We start from the raw sequence: 22,431 nt of genomic DNA on the forward strand, positions 1-22,431 counted from the left end.
AGACAAAGTCGGGTCAGGGGCCAGTATTTGGAAATGAGTTTTCATATTTTTTGAGAGTGGGTACCGTGTGTGATGACACAGGTGGTCCTAGCACGGGAGCTGGGTGTTTTTATTTCAGGTGCCAATAGAGCCTCCCTATTGTAGAATCTGGCACTTTTTCTGATTTAGAGATTATGTGACGTGGATATCCTCTCAGGGTCAATCTGCTACCTAGATCCTGTGCATGTTCATAGAAATCTTCAATGTCAGTACAATTTCGTCTAATTCTTAAAAACTGACCAAAAGGAAGGTTTTCTCTAAGGTGTTTCGGGTGGTCGCTGGAAAAGTGGAGAAGAGTGTTTCTGTCACTTGGTTTGCGAAAAAGGTTGCATTTTATCCTCCCTTCTTTGTGCTTTATTTCCAAATCCAGGAAGTTCACCGTGATCTCACTAAATTCCATTGTGAATTGGATATTGGTGTTCACATTATTGAGCCAAGTTAGGAAGTTGTTAACAGTATCATTGGTGCCCTCCCATATGAAGAGAATGTCGTCGATATATCTCTTCCATTGGTGTATCTGACTTTTGAATGGGTTAATCTTAGCAAAAATGTTGGTCTCCTCAAACTCTGACATAAAGAGGACAGCTAAACTTGGTGCAAATGTCGCGGCCATTGCTGTCCCTTTTGTCTGGAGATAGAACTGGCCATCAAAATCAAAGTAGTTCTTGCTCAGGGCCAGCGATAGTAACTCAATAATGAAAGGTACGGGGACTCTGTTCTGAAGGTCATATTTAATCAGTTGTCTCCTCATACATTCATTCGTCTCACCCTGCGGTATGCTAGCATACAAGGATTTAATATCCATGGTTACTAGCAGGTGTAATGCCGGGTCAATGGGTAGGCCTTTGAAGGTTTGGATAGTATGGGTAGTGTCACGTAAATATGTGGGGGTCAGGACGCTCATGGGTTTCAGGACAAAATATATGAATTTACAAACTGGTTCCAGGGTAGATCCACACCCAGACACAATCGGCCGGCCTGGTGGGTTAACACTATTCTTGTGGATCTTAGGGAGGGCATAGATGGTAGGTACCCTCCCTTGATTGTTGGTCAGGAATTCTAATTCTTTCTTATTAATCCAGTCTCTATCTCTGGAATAGTTGGCAGTCTCAATAATCTCATCAGAGATGTTTTTTGACGGATCTTGTCTTATTTTCATGTAGCTTGTTCCAGCAGCTAGGAGGTCGTTGACCATGAGTAAATATTGGGTTGGTGTCATCAGGACAATGCCACCGCCTTTGTTCGCTGGTTTAATAACCAGTGAGCGGTTTTTGGATAATTCAATGCTTGCTCGGTTTTCCTCTCTCGATAGATTATGGTGGTAATTACATTTTTCTTTTTTTTAAGTTATGTAGATCTTTGAGGACACATTTCTCAAAGGTAATAATTTCAGGGGGTACCTGATGGTCCTGTACCAAACAGTATCAAAGTGGAACATGAGGTAAAAACACTAGCCTTTTACCTTGACTCAAACCTGTCATTCGCCAAACAAGTCAACTCTTTAGCGTCCACTACGGCTTACACGTGCAAACTCATCCGCACAGCTAAGCCGTTTCTCTTTGACACTAGCTGCACCATCCTGGCCAGAGCCCTCATCCTGTCTCGCCTGGACTACTGCAACGCCCTCTATCTAGGGTCAACTATAGCCACTATCAGAAAAATCCAAACTTTACAAAACAATGCCCTCAGAGCGGCATTAGGCATTTCTAGAAGATACCACATCTCTGAGAGTAGTCGACAGAATAACTGGCTCCCAACAAACGACAAAATACTTCTAAAAACTCTGTCACTCACCGACAAATCTCTCAACAATGCTGCCCCTATTTACCTGGTCGACAGATTCCATAAACAGATCTCCCTGAGACCTTCTAGAACAGCTTACAGAGATCCCCTCTCCATTCCTAGCTTCAATCGATCCACAATCGGAGGCAACAGCTTCCTTGTGAAAGCAGCTAAATTGTGGAACTCCCTACCTCCCACACTGAGAACTGACCAATCCTACCAAAATTTCAGGAATAACACTATCCTGTGGCTGAAATCGAAGGATCATTAATGATACCCCCTGCCTAGCAAGTAGCCAGGATTCACTGCTGTTGGTAGTTACAACTACTGTTGTACTTGTACTCTACTAACACCTACATGTGCATACACTGCTGATGTGAGTTGTTTCATTTGTATATTTGCTTCTGTACTATCCACCTGTAAATAGGTACTATTTGTATATACCCTATGTAATTAATACCTGTATGTACATTTTGACTTTGATGTGTAACCAAGCTTTGCATATACATGTAACTGCTGCGCCCTGTTACCTTAGGGTATGCTGCAAATTATAAATATTAAAACAAACGAACAAACAAACTTGATGTGTGGATATGAGTAATTGAAAATATTTTTGTATTATTGTACTATATCAATAAATTCAGTTAAAAAATAGAAGAGTATGTAAAGTTTGCAGGCTCTGACGAGGCATTATTACAATAATAGGTTATTTATAATGCGCCAGAGGTTTCTAAGCGCGGACACGGGGATCGCACCTGTGTTGCTCTGCGTCATCTTGTTCAAAGTTCACCTACACTAACTATGCAGATGATACCCAGATCCTCCTCCCGCTTTCAGGGGATTATGAAAAGGATTTGGCCTTGGTGAATAGAGTGTACATCATCACCCAGGCATGGATGGCCACGCATGGACTATGCCTGAATGATGAGAAAACCGAACTCATCATCCTGGGCACCCCCTCCAGCCTAAAAAAACTAGGATCTGACTATTCCTCATTTATAATTGATGGCAACAGTATAAAAGTAGATATATATATATACAGACAATAGGGGTGCCCCTTTGTGCAAGCGTGAGGGGGGCAGGGTATACTTTTTAAACAAAACCAAATAAGGTACCCACGCTGTAGACAGTCCTAATTTCTGTCAGTTATTTTAGTTAAATCTCCAAAGTAATGTAGAAGGAATGTGCTTTCAAAAAAAAGTCACAAAAAAGGAACAGATACTACCAGGGTGTATAAATAATTACCCTGGTAGATTAGAGTGAGAAGTTATTCAATCAACTGAGTTTATATGGTTATCTGCCAACATGTAGGAGAGATCATAGACTTGTTCCCAAAATACTTCCAATAAAATAGGGAACGAAACACATGGATAAAACGTTTCGGCGTGCCAGAAGGGCATCAGTAGTTGGGGCCTTCCTCAGGGCAGGAATAATGTGGTGAGATAGTTTCTCCCTAAAGGGGGAAGAAAAGAATGGGACATGGTTTATACAAAGAGTACTCTATTGGACATGTTCTGAGGTATAACAAAGTCTATTACTGCTGTCACAAATACACGGATCACTCACCCTGTATGCACATTGGGGACAGGGGGAATCCGTGATGCTGTCTTCCCGGTATATTAGGATTCTTGCACTGGCTCTCAGTGAGAGTACTGCAGCCAAATGAACAACCTGGGCTGGTGCTCTAACTTGCTGTGCTAAGAGTACAGCAACTGTGGGAGCAAGAAGAAGGAAAGAGGTCCTCAGGCATATAAGAAAAGATCAAAAGGTCAGCAGGTAAAAGTACTGCAAGCGAGCATCAACATGTAGTGTGTTAGTATGTTGCTGGGCACAGGCCAAAAGTGAGTGTGCCGGGTTTAAATGAACACTGATTAATGTGGTCAATGTAGAAAAAATAAATGAATAAGTAGGTTGGGCAAAAAGAAGAAACGGCAGACACAATTACTGGATGGCTCCAGCACCACAGGCCAAGGGCGAAAAAGAGCGGATGCTCGTGGAAGTGAGGTAAGGCGCATGTGAATCACACCAGTGGAATAATGTAGTATGGCAAGAGTGCAAGAAAATGCAGAAAGTTATACCTTTTTGGCGGTTTACAGATGAGACTGGACTGGATCTGGGGCACTCAGAGGTTGGGCTAATAGGCACGGACCAAATCCGGTGGCACACGTAGTACTGTAGAGGACACAACCGACCAGAAAGAGTAAAAATAAAAAAGTAAAAAGGTTGGCATGTTTGTTATTGTAATTGTTAAAAGCACCTGATAAATGAAGCAACTGGTCGTGCCACAAAAGCGGGGGCCCTAGGTTGCGTGAAAAGAGGGAGAGCGCATCTGGTAATCTGCTTACCTATGCACTCTCGAGACGGCGACCGCTCATCTAAAGGGACTCCTGAAACTGGAGCGGACAGCAGGGAGAAAGCTGGGGCGTCATGCTGCTGGAGATGTTACAGCAAAGCCTTCGCGGGACGTGCAGCTGAGGGTTAATGGAGCCGGCTTGCAAGTCACGTAAAGGTTGCCGTGGCAATCTGGCTCCAGGCAATGGGAGCGGGGGGGTGTCAAGCACCGAGGCACGAAACGCAACTCATAGTGGAACGAGTCACGGGGCTGTTTGACCAATAGGACAGGAGGTAAGTCACCTGCCTCTGGTGTAGTCACAGCCTAACTGGGAAAGTGGACAGAAGGGGTTGGAAGTGGAGCAACGTGCGGCTGAAGTAAATAGCGGCAAGTCAGCGTACCAGAGAAAGACTGAAAAAGTCAAAAGGGCAAAAGTGCCAGTGGTTCATGGAATGACAAATCTGTTTGTGGGGAGGACACGGAGGTGGGGGGGTCTGTAAGGTGGGGGGTGGGTGGGAAAGGGGGAAAGAAGGAGGAATGGGTGGGAGGGGAGGGGCGGGGGGTTTCAGGTGATACTAGCCAAAGTCAAGATGGATGATAGTGACAGACCAAGTGAGAGCAAGGAACAAAATCTGGGAGCAAGGTTATGGCTGTGAATATGACTAAGTAACTAGTCATAGTGTGCATGACTGCTATTCAAGGCCGAGGAGGGGTCATATTGGAGGTATACATTCCTCATTCAGGCCATTGCGAAAAGAGTCAAGCCGATGGATCCATCGGGCTTCTTTAGATAGAAGACTCATGAGGGCATTCGACGAGTTGACTATTATGTCTACAATCCACCAAGTAATGTTGTCAACTGAGGGGTGAAATTTGACATAGTGCCTTACAAGGGGTGCACTCAAGGTCTTGCAGCGAATTCTGGAACGATGTTCACAGATTCTGATGTGGGCTGCACGCATCGTCTGACCCACGTATCTGAGGCCACAAGGGCACTCTATAACATACACCACTTGCTTGCTCTTGCAGTTGGTTAGATTGTGGAGAGTCCATGGTCTTCCATTTACCACAAAGTCTTTTGTCTTTCTTGTGAATTTACAGGCCGTACAGTTCCCACAGGCAAAATGGCCCACAGTGCTCCTCAGGTTCCACAGGCCTAATCTGGGTGCAGGCTAAACAAATCTGGAGTGGACAAGGTGATCTCTTAAGTTCTTGCCACGTTTGTAGGCAAATCTAGGGACTGGCTCATCCTGGAGACAAAGTCGGGTCAGGGGCCAGTATTTGGAAATTAGTTTTCATATTTTTTGAGAGTGGGTACCGTGTGTGATGACACAGGTGGTCCTAGCACGGGAGCTGGGTGTTTTTATTTCAGGTGCCAATAGAGCCTCCCTATTGTAGAATCTGGCACTTTTTCTGATTTAGAGATTATGTGACGTGGATATCCTCTCAGGGTCAATCTGCTACCTAGATCCTGTGCATGTTCATAGAAATCTTCAATGTCAGTACAATTTCGTCTAATTCTTAAAAACTGACCAAAAGGAAGGTTTTCTCTAAGGTGTTTCGGGTGGTCGCTGGAAAAGTGGAGAAGAGTGTTTCTGTCACTTGGTTTGCGAAAAAGGTTGCATTTTATCCTCCCTTCTTTGTGCTTTATTTCCAAATCCAGGAAGTTCACCGTGATCTCACTAAATTCCATTGTGAATTGGATATTGGTGTTCACATTATTGAGCCAAGTTAGGAAGTTGTTAAGAGTATCATTGGTGCCCTCCCATATGAAGAGAATGTCGTCGATATATCTCTTCCATTGGTGTATCTGACTTTTGAATGGGTTAACCCTAGCAAAAATGTTGGTCTTCTCAAACTCTGACATAAAGAGGACAGCTAAACTTGGTGCAAATGTCGCGGCCATTGCTGTCCCTTTTGTCTGGAGATAGAACTGGCCATCAAAATCAAAGTAGTTCTTGCTCAGGGCCAGCGATAGTAACTCAATAATGAAAGGTACGGGGACTCTGTTCTGAAGGTCATATTTAATCAGTTGTCTCCTCATACATTCATTCGTCTCACCCTGCGGTATGCTAGTATACAAGGATTTAATATCCATGGTTACTAGCAGGTGTAATGCCGGGTCAATGGGTAGGCCTTTGAAGGTTTGGATAGTATGGGTAGTGACACGTAAATATGTGGGGGTCAGGACGCTCATGGGTTTCAGGACAAAATATATGAATTTAGAAACTGGTTCCAGGGTAGATCCACACCCAGACACAATCGGCCGGCCTGGTGGGTTAACACTATTCTTGTGGATTTTAGGGAGGGCATAGATGGTAGGTACCCTCCCTTGATTGTTGGTCAGGAATTCTAATTCTTTCTTATTAATCCAGTCTCTATCTCTGGAATAGTTGGCAGTCTCAATAATCTCATCAGAGATGTTTTTTGACGGATCTTGTCTTATTTTCATGTAGCTTGTTCCAGCAGCTAGGAGGTCGTTGACCATGAGTAAATATTGGGTTGGTGTCATCAGGACAATGCCACCGCCTTTGTTCGCTGGTTTAATAACCAGTGAGCGGTTTTTGGATAATTCAATGCTTGCTCGGTTTTCCTCTCTCGATAGATTATGGTGGTAATTACATTTTTCTTTTTTTAAGTTATGTAGATCTTTGAGGACACATTTCTCAAAGGTAATAATTTCAGGGGGTACCTGATGGTCCTGTACCAAACAGTATCAAAGTAGAACATGAGGTAAAAACACTAGCCTTTTACCTTGACTCAAACCTGTCATTCGCCAAACAAGTCAACTCTTTAGCATCCACTACGGCTTACACGTGCAAACTCATCCGCACAGCTAAGCAGTTTCTCTCTGACACTAGCTGCACCATCCTGGCCAGAGCCCTCATCCTGTCTCGCCTGGACTACTGCAACGCCCTCTATCTAGGGTCAACTATAGCCACTATCAGAAAAATCCAAACTTTACAAAACAATGCCCTCAGAGCGGCATTAGGCATTTCTAGAAGATACCACATCTCTGAGAGTAGTCAACAGAATAACTGGCTCCCAACAAACGACAAAACACTTCTAAAAACTCTGTCAATCACCCACAAATCTCTCAACAATGCTGCCCCTATTTACCTGGTCGACAGATTCCATAAACAGATCTCCCTGAGACCTTCTAGAACAGCTTACAGAGATCCCCTCTCCATTCCTAGCTTCAATCGATCCACAATCGGAGGCAACAGCTTCCCTGTGAAAGCAGCCAAATTGTGGAACTCCCTACCTCCCACACTGAGAACTGACCAATCCTACCAAAATTTCAGGACTAACACTATCCTGTGGCTGAAATCGAAGGATCATTAATGATACCCCCTGCCTAGCAAGTAGCCAGGATTCACTGCTGTTGGTAGTTACAACTACTGTTGTACTTGTACTCTACTAACACCTACATGTGCATACACTGCTGATGTAAGTTGTTTCATTTGTATATTTGCTTCTGTACTATCCACCTGTAAATAGGTACTATTTGTATATACCCTATGTAATTAATACCTGTATGTACATTTTGACTTTGATGTGTAACCAAGCTTTGCATATACATGTAACTGCTGCGCCCTGTTACCTTAGGGTATGCTGCAAATTATAAATATTAAAACAAACGAACAAACAAACTTGATGTGTGGATACGAGTAATTGAAAATATTTTTGTATTATTGTACTATATCAATAAATTCAGTTAAAAAATAGAAGAGTATGTAAAGTTTGCAGGCTCTGACGAGGCATTATTACAATAATAGGTTATTTATAATGCGCCAGAGGTTTCTAAGCGCGGACACGGGGATCGCACCTGTGTTGCTCTGCGTCATCTTGTTCAAAGGCGAGCACGTTGCCCCTGAGCTATCCTCCCAAGACATTGATGCTTGAAGTGCAGGGTTCTGTAGAGAGAGCATGTGTTAACGAGCATGTGTGAGTGAATGCAGGTCTGGTGGTTGAAGAATTGGATTTAAATTAGGTTGTATGGTTTGGAAGAGCATGGATGTTGGTTTTTTGTTTGGGCGTGAGATGGGGGGATCCTGACTACTGAATGTGGTGTGATCCACATGTTGATGCCTTACCTCAAGCGAGACATGCAGGGTTCCTTGTACTGTGACCAGCCATGCCAACCACGTCCAAACTGGAGAATCCCTTTGCTGCCGAGGTCTGGGCGAGGATGCCATGGGGAAATGCTGCAGGAGACCGGAGGGTGCCACGTGGCAGTGTTCTCCCAATCTGGCATGTGAATCACACAACTGCAATGTTTAGGGGTATGCGATCCTGCTGCTAGGCAAGGAGGTACGTGTCAGATCGCAGAGGGGCTGTATCTTCATGCATTCTTCTCCTTGTGTAACAGTTTTGTAATATTGTTATTAGAAACTATAAGAACTAGGCATGCCTTTCACATATACGAAGTAAGGGTATGTGATGTTGGGTCTCACAATTTAACACTGCCCCCTATCACTGTGGGCAACAAGGCACAGACCAACATATTATAATAATTAGATCTTTATTATATAGACAATATAATCTTTCCTTTGTCTTACAAAATATACATATCTTTAAAATACACATAAACAACAATTAAAACCTGTTATTTCATAGCTTACGAAGAAAGAAAACAGAAATTTTAAAAATAAACAGGTCAGTCCTCCGATGACTTGCTTGCTTACTTGGTTTGTGCATCTTATAAGCCAACATGAGCAACGTTTATTGGTCGGCATCTCAATACTTTGGAGTTACCCTTATGAAGTGTTTTCATAAATAACTTGCAAGAACAGAAAAACCGTAAGCAAATGGCAATGGATCTGCCTCTCGCTAGGACTTTTTTAGCTTAAACAAAGTTTTTAAATTCATTCAGAATAGGCAGTTAGTTTCACATCTAAGCTCTTTTATATATACGGCAAGAGCCAACCACACCTGCCCCTGATTGGAGAAGCTCCCATTGCCTTACTCGTGGTCTCTGGCCACCAATGTTCAGTGAGATGTTTTCTCCTACACACGGCTTAGTGCATTGAAATAAGCCCAGGTCTGAAGGTACTGTTTCTTTCTGCGCGGTCTCCTTTAAGGAATTCTCAGGGGCAAGGAGTTTCAAACATTGTTAAATTACATGATTGGTTGCCCGATTATAAAACCTTGTACCATCAGCACCACCCACCCACTTTTGTTCGAACTAACTTGTAGGGGGGGTCTTCATTTGAAAAATCACAAAGCAGATCACAAGTTATGTGGTCCATTCCTGGTTCCAGTTTAGCTTTTCCTTTGAGGCATCTTTGCCACATCAGGTACCTTGCTCTTTTGGGCATTTGATCCTACTCATGGCTGCCAGATTCCAAGAGAGCTATGTGATCATGACGACCCCCAGAATTTCGACAGCTGAAAATGCAGACTTTTTTTTCCAACCCACTTTACACCTCCTTAGCCCCCCTCATATTACTATTATATCCCATACCCCTAGACATGTATATGTGGTGTAAGGGGGGGGTAAAGAAAAAATCGGAATTCCGGGAGTCGGAATTCTGAGGGCGACATTTTGGTGCATTTCCGTTCCAAGTATTTCTTTTGAAAGATCATGCTAATACTAAGAGAGAAGGGAGACTGTGCCAATTGTGCCTAACTGGCTTTGCAATGGTTTTGAGGGCTTTCCAGCACTGCCAATAACTTTGTTGCTGGTGAGATCCATTCATATATTTTAGCTCTCGCCATAATTGCAGAATAGCCTTTTTTGCATGTTAGTGTTTATCGTCACTTAAGTTTGACAGTTTTGATGTTGGTGATCATCCCAGCAGATCCAGATGTTAGCCTACATTATGCTGATATTTGTACCTCCATATTATACCGGTGGATTTTCTGCTTCATGCATAGTCAGGAGCATTTGTAGTAAGTACCCAGTCAGCCCTTTTAGGTTTCTGTAGGCAGAATAGCACCGAAAGGGGTTTACTTGTTTGGATCTCAGGTGTATTTACCCGATGGTTTGGTATTATGATGCCCAAGTAAGGGGCATGTCCGACTTTTGCCATTTTACCCCCTCAAGAAGCCTTATTTTACAGTGACCAAAAACCATTGTTTTCTACTTCTCAACATTTAAAGCTTAGATTTGGGGAGGATGTTGAAGCCCAGTTGGAGTCTGGCCAAGCAACATCTACAAGGCTAGGTGGAGACATTGTAGGGTACTAGAAACCAAAGGCAGCCAGTTCAGTGAGTAAGGTGGGGCTCCTCATCACTATTCTTCCACATCAAGCAAGAAGACAACTGTTATATTGCTGCTGCTGTTGTTTGATTGGATGCAGCAGAGCTGCACACGCTTAAGCTGCGTGTATGCGCTACCACATCCAAATCTCCAGAGTAACAGCTGGGGAAGAGGTTTACAGGGATACTGGTAGGCAGGGTCTCCTAACAGGATAGATGTATTGCTTAAGACTTGGAATTGTCTAACATGAGACCCGAGCCACTATTTTGCTAGTGAGTGGCCAAGTCTCTGTGCACACAGTTGATTGGCCAATAACCACTCAAGTGGGATTTCTGCCAGCGTGTTACATTTTGATTGGTCAGTAAATCTCTGCTTGGCAGCAAATGCAACTTTATATATTTATTCATTTATTTATTTAAGATTTATAAAGCGCGAACTAGGGGCCGAAGGCATCAAGGCGCTGAATGGTGGGACATTGTGAATGTTGTCATCCTGTTCCTGCAGGCTGGTTCCATTGTGCCTGTTCCTCCTTTGGCGTACAGCATCATTACCCTCCCACTCTCTTCCAGGTCATCCACTTCTGTGCCAGTGCTGCTGCCGCTGCAGGATGAGTGGGATAAGGGTCAGTGCAGTGCTCACAGCATGAAGAAGTCCACGGCACTGCCTGTCAGTGAGTGGGCTCATAACTGACTACAGCTCTGTGCCACTGCCTGGGTTTGCCTTCTGATGTGTCCCTAATGTGCTAATGTGTTAGGTAGTCCTTGAATGTGTGCCTGTGTGTGATTATGTATGACGGCTTTGTGCATAGTGTTCAAAGGTCAACATGTTCCTGAGGCCATGTTTTGCTAATGCTGCCGGAGAGGACATATTTGCTAAGCTCTGACAATGTGTAACTGTCATGGCAATGCATGCTTTGCTGGGCTGATGGTTAAACTGGGATAGCAATGTGTGCTTTATGGGGGCCATGAGGAAACTTCCCCAGTAACAGCCAAATTGTCAGGATGCTAATGTGGAACCTGGCATCATGGCTATATCTTTAGCCTAGTGGATAGTTCTGATGTTAGAGGCATCAGTAAGATTTGTTGGGGGTGATCTATGCCTTGCTCCAGCCCTAGCAGTCTCTATATACATCACATTACTGGCATATTGAGCAGCCTTTTCATATATGAAGATCCCCAATGGAACAGAGCAGCTAGGTCTATTTGAGCAACCAAGGCCTATTGACGAGTGGGAATGAAAGAATGAAGCATAAAGCAACACTGTGGCTTATTTGAGCAGCACCCTCACCTGTGTGACTGCACCCTTGGTTTAAAAGCCACACTGCAGCACCGAAACATATTTGAGAAATACCGGATGGCATTGGCAACACCCTGAAATATTTGTGCAACATTTCGATTAAGATGTATGTTGGAAGCCATGTTACATTGAAAGATAGCCTACCTCCCCTCATGTCAGGGTGTCCTTATGTCATTTTATTGTATGGCAGCTATTTGGTGGCCTATTAACTACATACTCCTGGCAGAGTTTTTGAAAACGGCGTTGTTCTCGTGGCACAGGATCCCTGGTGGGAATTTCTTCTAGTGGGCGTGCTGCTCACGTTTGGGGATTTTTGTCAGGAACGTATATGTGGGAAGGCTTCTTGGCAGTCGCTTCGTGAATAGGGTGTCCCCACTACCATAGTCTATGTATTGATCAGATTAATTCTCAAACTGTTATGCCATAGCTAGTTGCTGCTTTATATCCGGCATCTCAAGAAGTTTACTCTGGCACCATCTAAGCTAGAAGGTACTGCACATCAATGTGTTTAAAGGAAGTGGATATAGAATAAACGGTACTGGGGATTTGGGAGAGTCGTGTGGTGCGCATCACCCAATTCTTTGGGCTGCTAACTGGATGGAAGAAAGGTCATTATGTAGGCTTCAATTTATTTAAAGGTTTGATCCTGCTCAGTGCCTTATTTCGAGGATTGTGAAGTAGAGTGATCAATCGTGTTGAAGGCGGCTGGCCAGTCTTGACAGACTGGCACCATGACACCAGAGTTCTCTACCACACTCTGTCTTTCATGATCAACACTACTGATAATTCCCTCCCCTCAGGGCTCTAACATAGTGTTGGACTCACTTGTGGGTAGCACACAATTGCTTGTTCGATGAGTTTTCAGGTGACCTGATTTGGAATAGGCAAAAAATGTGCCGTCAGTTGAGTCTTTCTCATTGTTTGTGTTTTAGTAGTGGTGTAGCACATGCACATTGCAGATCAGGTCACACCTCTCTATGGCTCCATGATGCATGTTTGCCTAAATTGCAGGAATAATGTTCTACATAATTCTGAAAGTGCAGGGCAATGGAGTTATTTGCGATTCACACTTCCGGTCAGAGAAATGGGCTGTTTTGGGCTTTTGTATTTATCTCCATGCTTTCTTATATCCTGCATATATGATTTTACTGGTCTCGTTGTAGTGTTCCTTTGCCTCCTCATTCTGGGTGGAGCAGGGGGGAGGAGATAACACATTTGGCTATTCTGCTTCTTTGTTATGGTGCATTGTTGGATGGTTTTGCGGCTTTCCAATCCTGTTGTAATCTGTGCTCTACCCAGAGAAATGAGAAGAGATTTATCAAATGTCTCGCCAAACAGTGTTAAATTCCTGCTTCCATACTGTGGCAAAATTGGAAGGTCAAGTAAAACTGCCCAGTTAGGAGGTCATATAGAGCACGGGAGTTTAGCAAGGGCATTTAAAGTGCCCTCTATTCTCAACAGTATAGCCAACATATGGCATTCTTTATCAGGGGGTTCAAACGCTTGCAGAATGAATTAAAGAGCTTGCAAATTTGAAATACAATGTTGTGAGGCAAGCTGTCCTTGCATGTTCACCCACATATTGTAATCACATTAATGTGTTAAGTAATCATGGCTCTTATGAGAACCCTTTATAGGACCATGATCCGCTGCTACCATTAACAGGAATCATTTTTAGGCTACAACTTACTAAGCTTTTTGTTGCAAAATCTGTACGTCCTGATCAGGGTACAAAATTGGCACTAGCCACAGGCTAGGGAAGATTGTCTCTTGGCGAGTATGAGATTGTGTGCTGTGTGTATGTGGAGGTTTGAGGTAGCAAGTTACCTTTTATGGCTGGTTAGTAGCTTGCAATTTGATTTTTTTCTGCTTTTCCTGATCATTCATCTATGTATAAAACAAGATCCTTGACTTTCATTGGAGGCAGTCATTTTAAAGCGTGTAATCCTGGGTTCGGATGGCTGTAATCATTAGAAGCCTGTATTTGTTGCCCTCAACTTTAGGGGTGGGTTATACAGGTATGATCCTCTGCTCATACTGCTAGTAATCCTTCATAACATGATAATTTCTGGATGATTCCATTGGCTGGATTCCTTGTAAGTGTATGAGCCTCCTTTTTTTCATTGGTAGAATTCATTGATGAGGCTTTAATGGTTCTCTCGTTCAGTAAAGTCCTTTATGATCATTTGCTTTTGTTGGTGGAATTCTTTAATGAGCAATGATCCTCAGTTCGCATTTGTAGGAACTGCATTAAGATCAATATATACCAGCTACAACAGAATGACTAGCATAGTGGGAGGTGGGGCAGGGGAGTTAAAAATATAAAAAGGGGATGGGATTGGGGTGGGGAAAGATGGTGGTGGGGGAGCCGGCCGTCAGGTGGCTTGGAACGCAGGCTTACACCGGCAGTTCAAGCACGCGTTCGGAGCCACCTGATTGGCTTTTTCCCGCCTGATGGGTGTAATGAACAATCGATTTAGGGTGGAAGAGATGTGAACAGTTGAGGGAGATGTGATTGTGAAATGGAGGTGGGAATGGGGGAGCTGCTAACATGTAATGGGGTTATGGGGGAGAGTTGTGAATTGGAACTGGGGGATGTTAATAAATACTATAGGTTGGGTGGGTGAGATGTGAATGAGAAATAGATTTTGAATTTGGTAAGATATGAATGAGTGAACAAGTTGGGGTAGGGAGACATGTGAATGAGTACAGTTGGGGCTGGGGAATCAAAATGAGTGATGCAGCTAGGGAGATGTATATGACATTATAGACTGATGGGGAGAGATTTAAATTAGTAATGAGCTGAGGGAGTCAATGATGAAAATGTGTTGTAGAGGTACGGCTATGTTAATGTCTTTCCTGGAATGGTGAACAGCCCCTCACTCCCAGGTACGCTGTTTGTACCAGCAGGGTGTGCTGTCTCTTGCCCCCCCCCCCCCACTCTTGCTGCACTGGCAAGGCTGCATGCCCACACCTGCTAGTCTTTGGCTCATTCTCAGTGTTTAGCAGACTCCTAGAGAAGGTGTCCGTTTCAGCTCTATGTTGCGATAAGTCTAGAAAGTCAGAGGTTGCTGCCACTCCACCACAGCAGCACCTACCCAGCCCATTCCCTGGCTTCTCACATGTCCAAAAGATGAGAGACTAAGTAGCTGCTGTATACACCATCCAGAATGGCATCCACATCATCATGCTTCACCAGCCAGCACTGACCCTCATGTGAGTGCAGGCTGGAGTCCTTCAGCATCTTTGTTACCAAGGTTACAGGCACAACCAGGTTGTTCCTCTGCAAGGTTGCTGTGGAAGTAGGAGGGCCGTCCAAATTGGCCACAATTGTCTCTTTGATGAGGTGCATATCAGCACTCTGGAATTGACCTGTAAGAAAGCACAGTGATCAAGATCTGCTCCTCCACTGTTCGGTCAAAATACTTCCAAACGCAGGTTAATTGCTGTGCTCTAAGTTAAGGAAACTCAAGTGGCCTGTAAGAGCTGTTCTTCAACGCTCCCACATTACATAGATACACATCCTCTGATGGCTAATCATCATTTATGAGAATCTATGGCAGATGTCAATGCTGTAGAAAATGCACCAACCAATGTACCCACCCAGAGAGCGGGCCAGGAGCCATCTTGCAATGCACATTCTTCACATAAGCAGTACTCTCCATGGATGGCCCCTGGAACTTCTCCGGAAAAGGCTGCCCCAAAGCAACAGGTCTACGGCGCAAGCTCACATCTTCCCTAGCACGGGTACTGCATAGCCACATAAACGTGGACCACGCCTTCATTTTAGAACATTTAAAGGAGTTAAGTATTTAGCACAGGTTCTGTAGAAAAGGATGGTTCTGGTGAAGGGTATTTTTCTAGAGTTTCCAGTGTCTCCGTTTCAGAGTACTTACTGTTATGGGCGGACTCCATAAATGTAGAACTACCTCACAGACCTGATGTTCCTTCTAGAAGATCTGCTCTAATAAGCCGATTTTTCTTTTCCCTTGAGCACTCTATCTGTATGCAGTACATACCAAAGACATATCAGCCACTTATAAACTCCCATAAGCTTTATTCATCTCTAAACCTTACTGATGCTTCCTTACTTGAAAGAGTTTTCTGCTGGCCACCTAGCACAATATTACACCTTGTGTGATGAGAACATGCAGGGCACAGCATCAGAGCTGCTCACTGTCCTTCTTGGATTCTTATTGAAATGTTTCCTCTCTCACTGGTCCTTAGAGGCACACAGCATCTAAACGTAACATGAGTGATGTTTGTGCGCACCCTCCTCTACAAAAATAGCCAACAAAGTCTTTGGCATTTAAAACCTTACAGTCTCAAAGGTTCATCATGGAACTGATGATGAACACAATCCCGTGAAATGGCTGTCGGGCCTATGGTGGAAGTTCTATGGGAGCTTCATCAATGTTTGTATGAAAGATCCAGGCAATTATGCATTATTCTATAGGGCGGTGTCAGGGGTTTTACTATAATAAATCAACTCTGTGGGGTAATTAGGGCACCACCAGCAGTGAGGAATCAGATGGCGCCATTTGGGGTCTAAAACAACACATTTGGATACATTGTAAGGGGGCGTGGGAGCCAAAATGGCAATTTGCCTCGTGCTGCATACATACTTGTTCTGGGTTGAGTTAATGGTTCTAAACAAACAATGGCTTTGGAAATATAAATCTTTTTGGAATATGAATTGTGACCGTTCACTGAGAGGTACATTCTCAGTCTGGGGATTTGCTTCCAATTTCCTGCAGTAACTGCAGTTCAAAATTGTGGGACTACACAACCCTGCGTTGTTAGCCTCCAATGCTGCTAAAGGAAACGTGCAAACCTAATACACAATTAGAACCAGCTGTTCAAAAGCTTCCACAAATCTCCATGATTTCACACTGCAATGGGTGTAGTGCTCTGGGACAGACAGACAGACTAATTATATTGTGACAGACAACACCAGGGTAGACCTGGCATGGTCTTTTTAATTCAGTGGGTACTAAAATGGGCATTTAAAATGGGTTCTTGGATGGATGAATATTTCCACTACAACAACTTAATGGGACTGGTTCCTTATCGATGGGGGAATTGACAGCCTGAATGGGCCTGGCAATTTGTAGCAGTGAAATAGTCTGACTGTTCCACTCTGCGTATTTTTGTCGGATATGGGTTGTTTGACCTAAACAATTTGACCTACTGCCCATTTGACCACATTTTTTTAACCTAATTTATTTTACCTACTGCGGAGGGAGAGCCGCACAACCCCCCTAATGTGGCGGCAGACCACCGTTCCCCCCGCCCCCGACTTCGACCCACCTCAACCTATTCCCTTACCCCACCCCAACCCACAGCTATCTTTTAAATAAAGTGTACCATTTGACCTACCAAATTAGGTCAAAAAGATGCGGTCAAATGGGAGTAGGTCAAGTTGGCATTAGGTCAACTATGCAATACCTTTTTATCCAAATGAATATCTCATTTTACATGTGAGTAAAAATTGATTCCCATCAATATTAGTGGGTTTATGAAATTTAAACCCCAGTCTATTGCTTCAAGAAAAATGCTCCTGTAAGCTTGATTTTACTCACCTAGAAGTCCATGTGCCGCAGAGGACAGGGTCTCCGCCTTCACAAGGTAGAAGCCAAGATGGTCCAGCTGGAGGTATGTCGGGTGCCTATAATGGTGGAATAGAACCATCAGCTCTAGGCCTTTGCCAATCGAGATGGTGATATTGGAGGATGGGGACACCTTGAGCACCAGGTTAGGCTTCTTGATGAAGGCCGGCTGCTTGGCAGGGATGGTCAGGTGGCCTTCACTTTGGATGTTAATTGCATCTAGGGTAATATTGATGACATAATTTATGCGTGGCTTTTCTATGAGGATAGTAATAATGTCAAAGTAAGTGCGTATTCGATCTTCATGGCCCTTCTTGAAAGGAGCAGCCAGTAGGTGACCGTTGACTGTCACTCCTAGAGGAGAAGCAGAGCAAGGAAGTTTTAGTTGCATTGGAGAAACTCGCCATCCTGATATTATTCCAGGGTAATACCCCTCCTGCTTCCATCTTTCTCTTGGAGAACATTCCCTTCACCTTTCTCCTGCAGAACATACACATTCTGTATGTATTACAGAAGTCTTGTTTCTAATAGGCATCAGCCCACCCTGTTTCTACTAGCAAAAAGTCCCCAATCGCTTTATAATATGAATATGGCGACCCTGTTTCCACTGCAACACATGCACAGACTGTTTGTATTGGAAAAGTACACACTTTTTTTGATGAGCATGCTGAGAACTTGCTGGTCCTGTTTGTGTACAAGACAGCAAACACTCTGTTTCGTTCAGAGAAATTACACAGCCTTTCTTCAATGCAGCACACCTGATCTTCCATTGGAAAAGGTGCACACCTTGTGTTCTATTTCCATGAAGAAGGTACAGAACCTCTCCCCCCCTAGTTAATTTCCAAAAGAACATTCTTGTAATCCCTTAATTGTCAGCCCTCTGTGTCCCCACACACCCTTTCCTCTTGCCTTGCTCCCTTTTTTCTCCTTCCCTTAGCATATTTTAGACTGCTTAGTTTTCCCAACCTCTTCATCAGCTGGGTTAGAGGACAATTGATCTTTTAATTTTCTGTGGCATCGGAAGATCTGATGGCTGTGTCATAGGAACTTATGCATTGCTTGTAAAGAGCATGACCATGCGCAATTTGTTAAAAGGGTCTAGAAGCACATGGCTACTCCCCTGCTCTAGCTATCATTTACCTCCCACAATGTCATCAAGGATTACTGTGTCCCGATAAGGATACATCAATAAAAGTAACCCCATTGTCTGTAACTTGGTCAAGGCTCAAACCCCAGAACTCCAGGCTGCACAGTGACAAACTGGACTAGACTTTATTTACTTCTCAACAGCAAGACCATGACAGAACTACGGCGCACAGCTCACTGTCATTGTTCTAGGTAGCTTCTCCCACTATACTTTTGCACCCTTTCAGAGTAGCCTCTCGCTGACCAATAAATGTAACACATTGTCCACAGAATTTGCATCACTGGGCAATGAATATCTGTACCACCCATATACTCTATAAATATTGGAATGGATGATCCATCTCTGCATTAAGTTCCCGTTGCTTACATCCTTCATGCAGAGCTTTTAGGATCTCTGCCTACTTTACCTAAACAAGACTATCCAGAAACGTATAACCGCCCATTCGCTGTGCACCTAAGTGCTTGGATTGCACATCAGACTGCATTGTCACAGTCATGGTTATGGATGAATAAGCTCACAATATGCAGTACACAAATGGCAATCTCTCCTCTCACTGCTCTTCCGTACTGTCCTGAGACACAGAACTGTGCACCTTACTGTGGAAAATTGCTGATGGTGTGTTTCCACAATTTCTCCAGCATGGGGTCTGGCATGGATTCACATGCTCATGGGAATCCTTGGTAAAAGAAAAAATACTTTCACTTACAAACTGTATTTCTCCTTTAAACCAATCACTGTCCTCTGGGTCATACTGCCCCCATCCAATGACAGTTCTCTCCTTAAGCCCCTCCTCTTGCAGCCATCTTTAGATTGGTACTGGACACTTCAGTGTTGGGAGTCCTTGAGTTTGCTCTGCGAGCTACTATGTTTGTTCACATTTTCGATGAAAAAAGGTTCTATTTTTGTTCCAAAAGAGACCTTATGCTCTCTTCTCCATCGGCCAGCAGCGGGGATCCGTTGTCGGTGAAATTCAGCACCCTTCAAGGGCAAATATCGTCAAAGATTCTAGAAGGCCATCGGGCCTACTTCGTGCCCTCTGACCATGACGGAGGAGAAGAAGGAGGAAAGGTCCCTCTTCAAGCCCTGCACCAAATGCGAGCTACGGAATGTGTTTGTGGAAGACAATCACCTCCAATGCCTCTACTGCCTGCATCCGGACCACAAGGAAGTTGAGATATACCTCGGGTTCTCCAAAAAGACGTTGAGGGACATGCATAGCAGACTGGCAGTGTGGCTTAACGCCAGGGTCTCTTCCCCATGCTCAGAGCAGGGTCATGTCTCACCCAGGACCGGCCGGTCCGAGGAGTGGTCTTCTAAGTCCTTTGAGGGCACCTCATCTGTGGAGCCCCAAGACAAGGCCGTGAACCGCAAGTATGAATCCACTGGGTTCGCCGCAGAATTGTGTCCTAACGGGGATAGGGCGCGATGGACATCACCCTTCGCCTCCATTGCCAGCCGGCAATCAAGCTCCCCCTCGAAGAGGAAATCATCTAATGCGGCTAAACTGCAGGAGAAGTGTGAGAAGCAGCGGACGGAGGAGAGGAAGGCCGAACAGCCCAAACAGGCCCAATCGGCACAGGCCAAGACTTCGTTGTTGATGGAGTTGGTGGCGGCTACTACTGCGACGGCTAAGGGAGCTGACCCTGCAAATGTAGACCCAGCAGCATAGAAGGACACCGCCGCAGTGCCTTTGGCAAAGTCTGCTGGCACGCCAGAAGGGGGGGAAACTGGCTCAGACCCCGGTTCGAAGCCCTGCAGGGGGGAAACTATAGAGGGGGTGAGGAGGCCCCCGAAACAGCCCCCCCAGACCGTGGCCCAAGCCATGGAGGTCTCGTCCACGGACAATGATAACCAGGAGTGCTTGCACACGGTCCATAAGGACGTGGAAGAGGGGGATGACGACAACGGCGCAGGCCTAGTTTTCCAATCCCGCCAGTTCAGCCGAGGGATGTGTCTCTGGACATTCTGTCAAACCCTGCACACCTGGGTGTCAGAGATCCAGAGGAGGATGCCCCCAGACCCGGGTCCGGTTGTCCCCCAGGTTCCCGATCAGCCTCCAATAAAGAGGTAGCGTCATCCGACGCCCCCATTCCAGCTTCCACCTCCACTTTGGGCCCCTTCTTCCCCAGCAGACCCAGACACGGGGACAGATACGGCCACGACAACAGACAACGACAAAGATATCGTTGCAGAAGATGGCAAGTCTCCGCATTTGGAAGCTCCTGACAGGGTGTCCCCACCGGACAAAGTGGGATCGTCCCACTCCATGATCTCCAGAGCCTCCAAGCTTTTCCAGCTTGTGCCCGAGGACACCAGGAAGGGGGGTTTCTTGTACCAGAGGCAAGAGGCCAAGAGGAAGACAATCATGGTGGTGCCCCTTCTGGATGATGTGTGGGAAGAGGGCCTAGCCCTCTGGAAGAACCCTTGCACAGCTCCAGCCAAACAGGATAGGCTGGAGAAGAGGTATCGGGTGACGGACTCTGCACTCAAGTGCCTGAGGTCGGAGCCATCGGCGGATTCGGTGGTATCGGTGGCTGCGAGGAAACGGAACCCGTCCTTGTCTTCGGTCCCTCCGGACAGTGAGGGGAAGAGGATGGATGCCATGGAAAGGAAGGTGATTTACACCACAGCGTCTACTATCAAGGCGGCCAACGCACTGGCGATCCTAGCCAGGTACGACGGAGAGTTGTGGTACATGCTGGGGCCTATTCTGGAGTTCCTCCCCGACGACAAGAGGATGGAGGCAATCATGCTCTTTCAGGAGGGGGAAGTAGCGTCTGATCACGCCATCGCAGTGGCGTTGGGCGTCGCCGACAGAGGGTTCTGGCAGATGGGGAAGGGTGTCTGCCTTTCGTCGCCAAGGCTGGAGGAAGGCCACGAATTTCTGGCAGGAGGTGCAGGCGAAGGTGTTGGACATGCCCTTCGACGGAGAGGACTTGTTGGGGAAGGTCATTGACGAGTCCCTCCAGGCCATCAAGGCAGATACGGAGACGGTCCTCCAGGGGAAAGTCGAGCAGGTCTGCCAAAGGTTTCTCAGCTTCGTACCATCAGCCCTCCAGATCCACAACTCAGGAAGTCTACAAAGGCTGTTCCCAGGCCTACAGTAGCGGAGGACAGTGTCGTTGCTGGCGATGAAGCAAGATTTAACTGGCCGGGATGTCGGGCCCCCACGCATGCACTCCGGTGGGAGGCCGGCTGGTGAGGTTCATCAGCGAGTGGAAGAAGATCACCGACAGATGGGTGCTGGATGCTCTCGCCCAGGGACACACCTTGGAATTTCCATGCAGGTGTCCGCAGATCCCTCCGGTTGCCAGTCAGGAGCAGCACATCTCTCAATTCCTGGAAGAGGTACGGGCCATGCTGTGAAAAGGGGCGATAGAGCTAGTTCCCCAATGGCTCTGGGGCTACGGAGTCTATTCCCGATAATTTCTGGTCAGAAAGAAGACAGGGGGCTGGAGGCCAATCCGAGACCTGGGACGTCTCAACAAATACCTGAAGTCCTAAAAGTTCAGGATGGTCACGTTTCAACACTTGCTCGGCCAACTGGAGAAAGGAGACTTCTTGACGTCGCTGAACCTGGAGGACGCCTATTTCCACATCCTCAGTCACAAGACAAATCTGCTGTTTCTGCGTTTCGTAGTGCAGAGACAGCACTACCAGTTCAAGGCTCTACGTTTCGGATTTAAGTCACAAAATACCTGGCGCCGTTGGCTGCCCATCTACGTCTACGGGGCATACACGTACACCCGTACCTCGAAGACTGGCTCATTCGGGCCCGCTCGCGGGAGTTGGCCGTCGGACACACAGAGAGGACCGGCCAGCTACTGACGGATCTTGTCATGAACCATGGACATAGCCCCTTCTGGTCTTCCTGGTCCTGGTCCAGACGGAGAGTGTGCTCCTTGATACTTCCAACATGGCCGTGCCCAGTGCCGTGTTCCGTACTAGCCTGTACGTCGGACACGGAACGTTCTATAAATGGGCCACGCCCCCGCACCTCCGCGCGTCTCAACGCTATCTC

General features: G+C 45.7%; 1 protein-coding gene across 1 annotated transcript in view; it reads right to left on the reverse strand.

Moving 5' to 3' along the window:
- Positions 1-8,661: 8,661 nt before the first annotated feature.
- The window catches only part of ITIH6 (inter-alpha-trypsin inhibitor heavy chain family member 6), a 458,640-nt gene continuing 444,870 nt past the window's right edge, over positions 8,662-22,431 (reverse strand). Inside the window, exons 14-15 of the mRNA XM_069645329.1 lie at positions 17,237-17,617; positions 8,662-15,026 (exon numbers count right to left, since the gene is read on the reverse strand). Of these exons, the coding sequence (XP_069501430.1) occupies positions 14,773-15,026; positions 17,237-17,617 (635 nt within the window). The 3' untranslated portion in view covers positions 8,662-14,772. The remainder of the gene's footprint in view (positions 15,027-17,236; positions 17,618-22,431) is intronic.

The sequence above is a fragment of the Ambystoma mexicanum genome, chromosome 2p, assembly GCF_040938575.1.
Source record: "Ambystoma mexicanum isolate Mex_15411 chromosome 2p, UKY_AmexF1_1, whole genome shotgun sequence".
Classification (NCBI taxonomy): Eukaryota; Metazoa; Chordata; class Amphibia; order Caudata; family Ambystomatidae; genus Ambystoma; species Ambystoma mexicanum.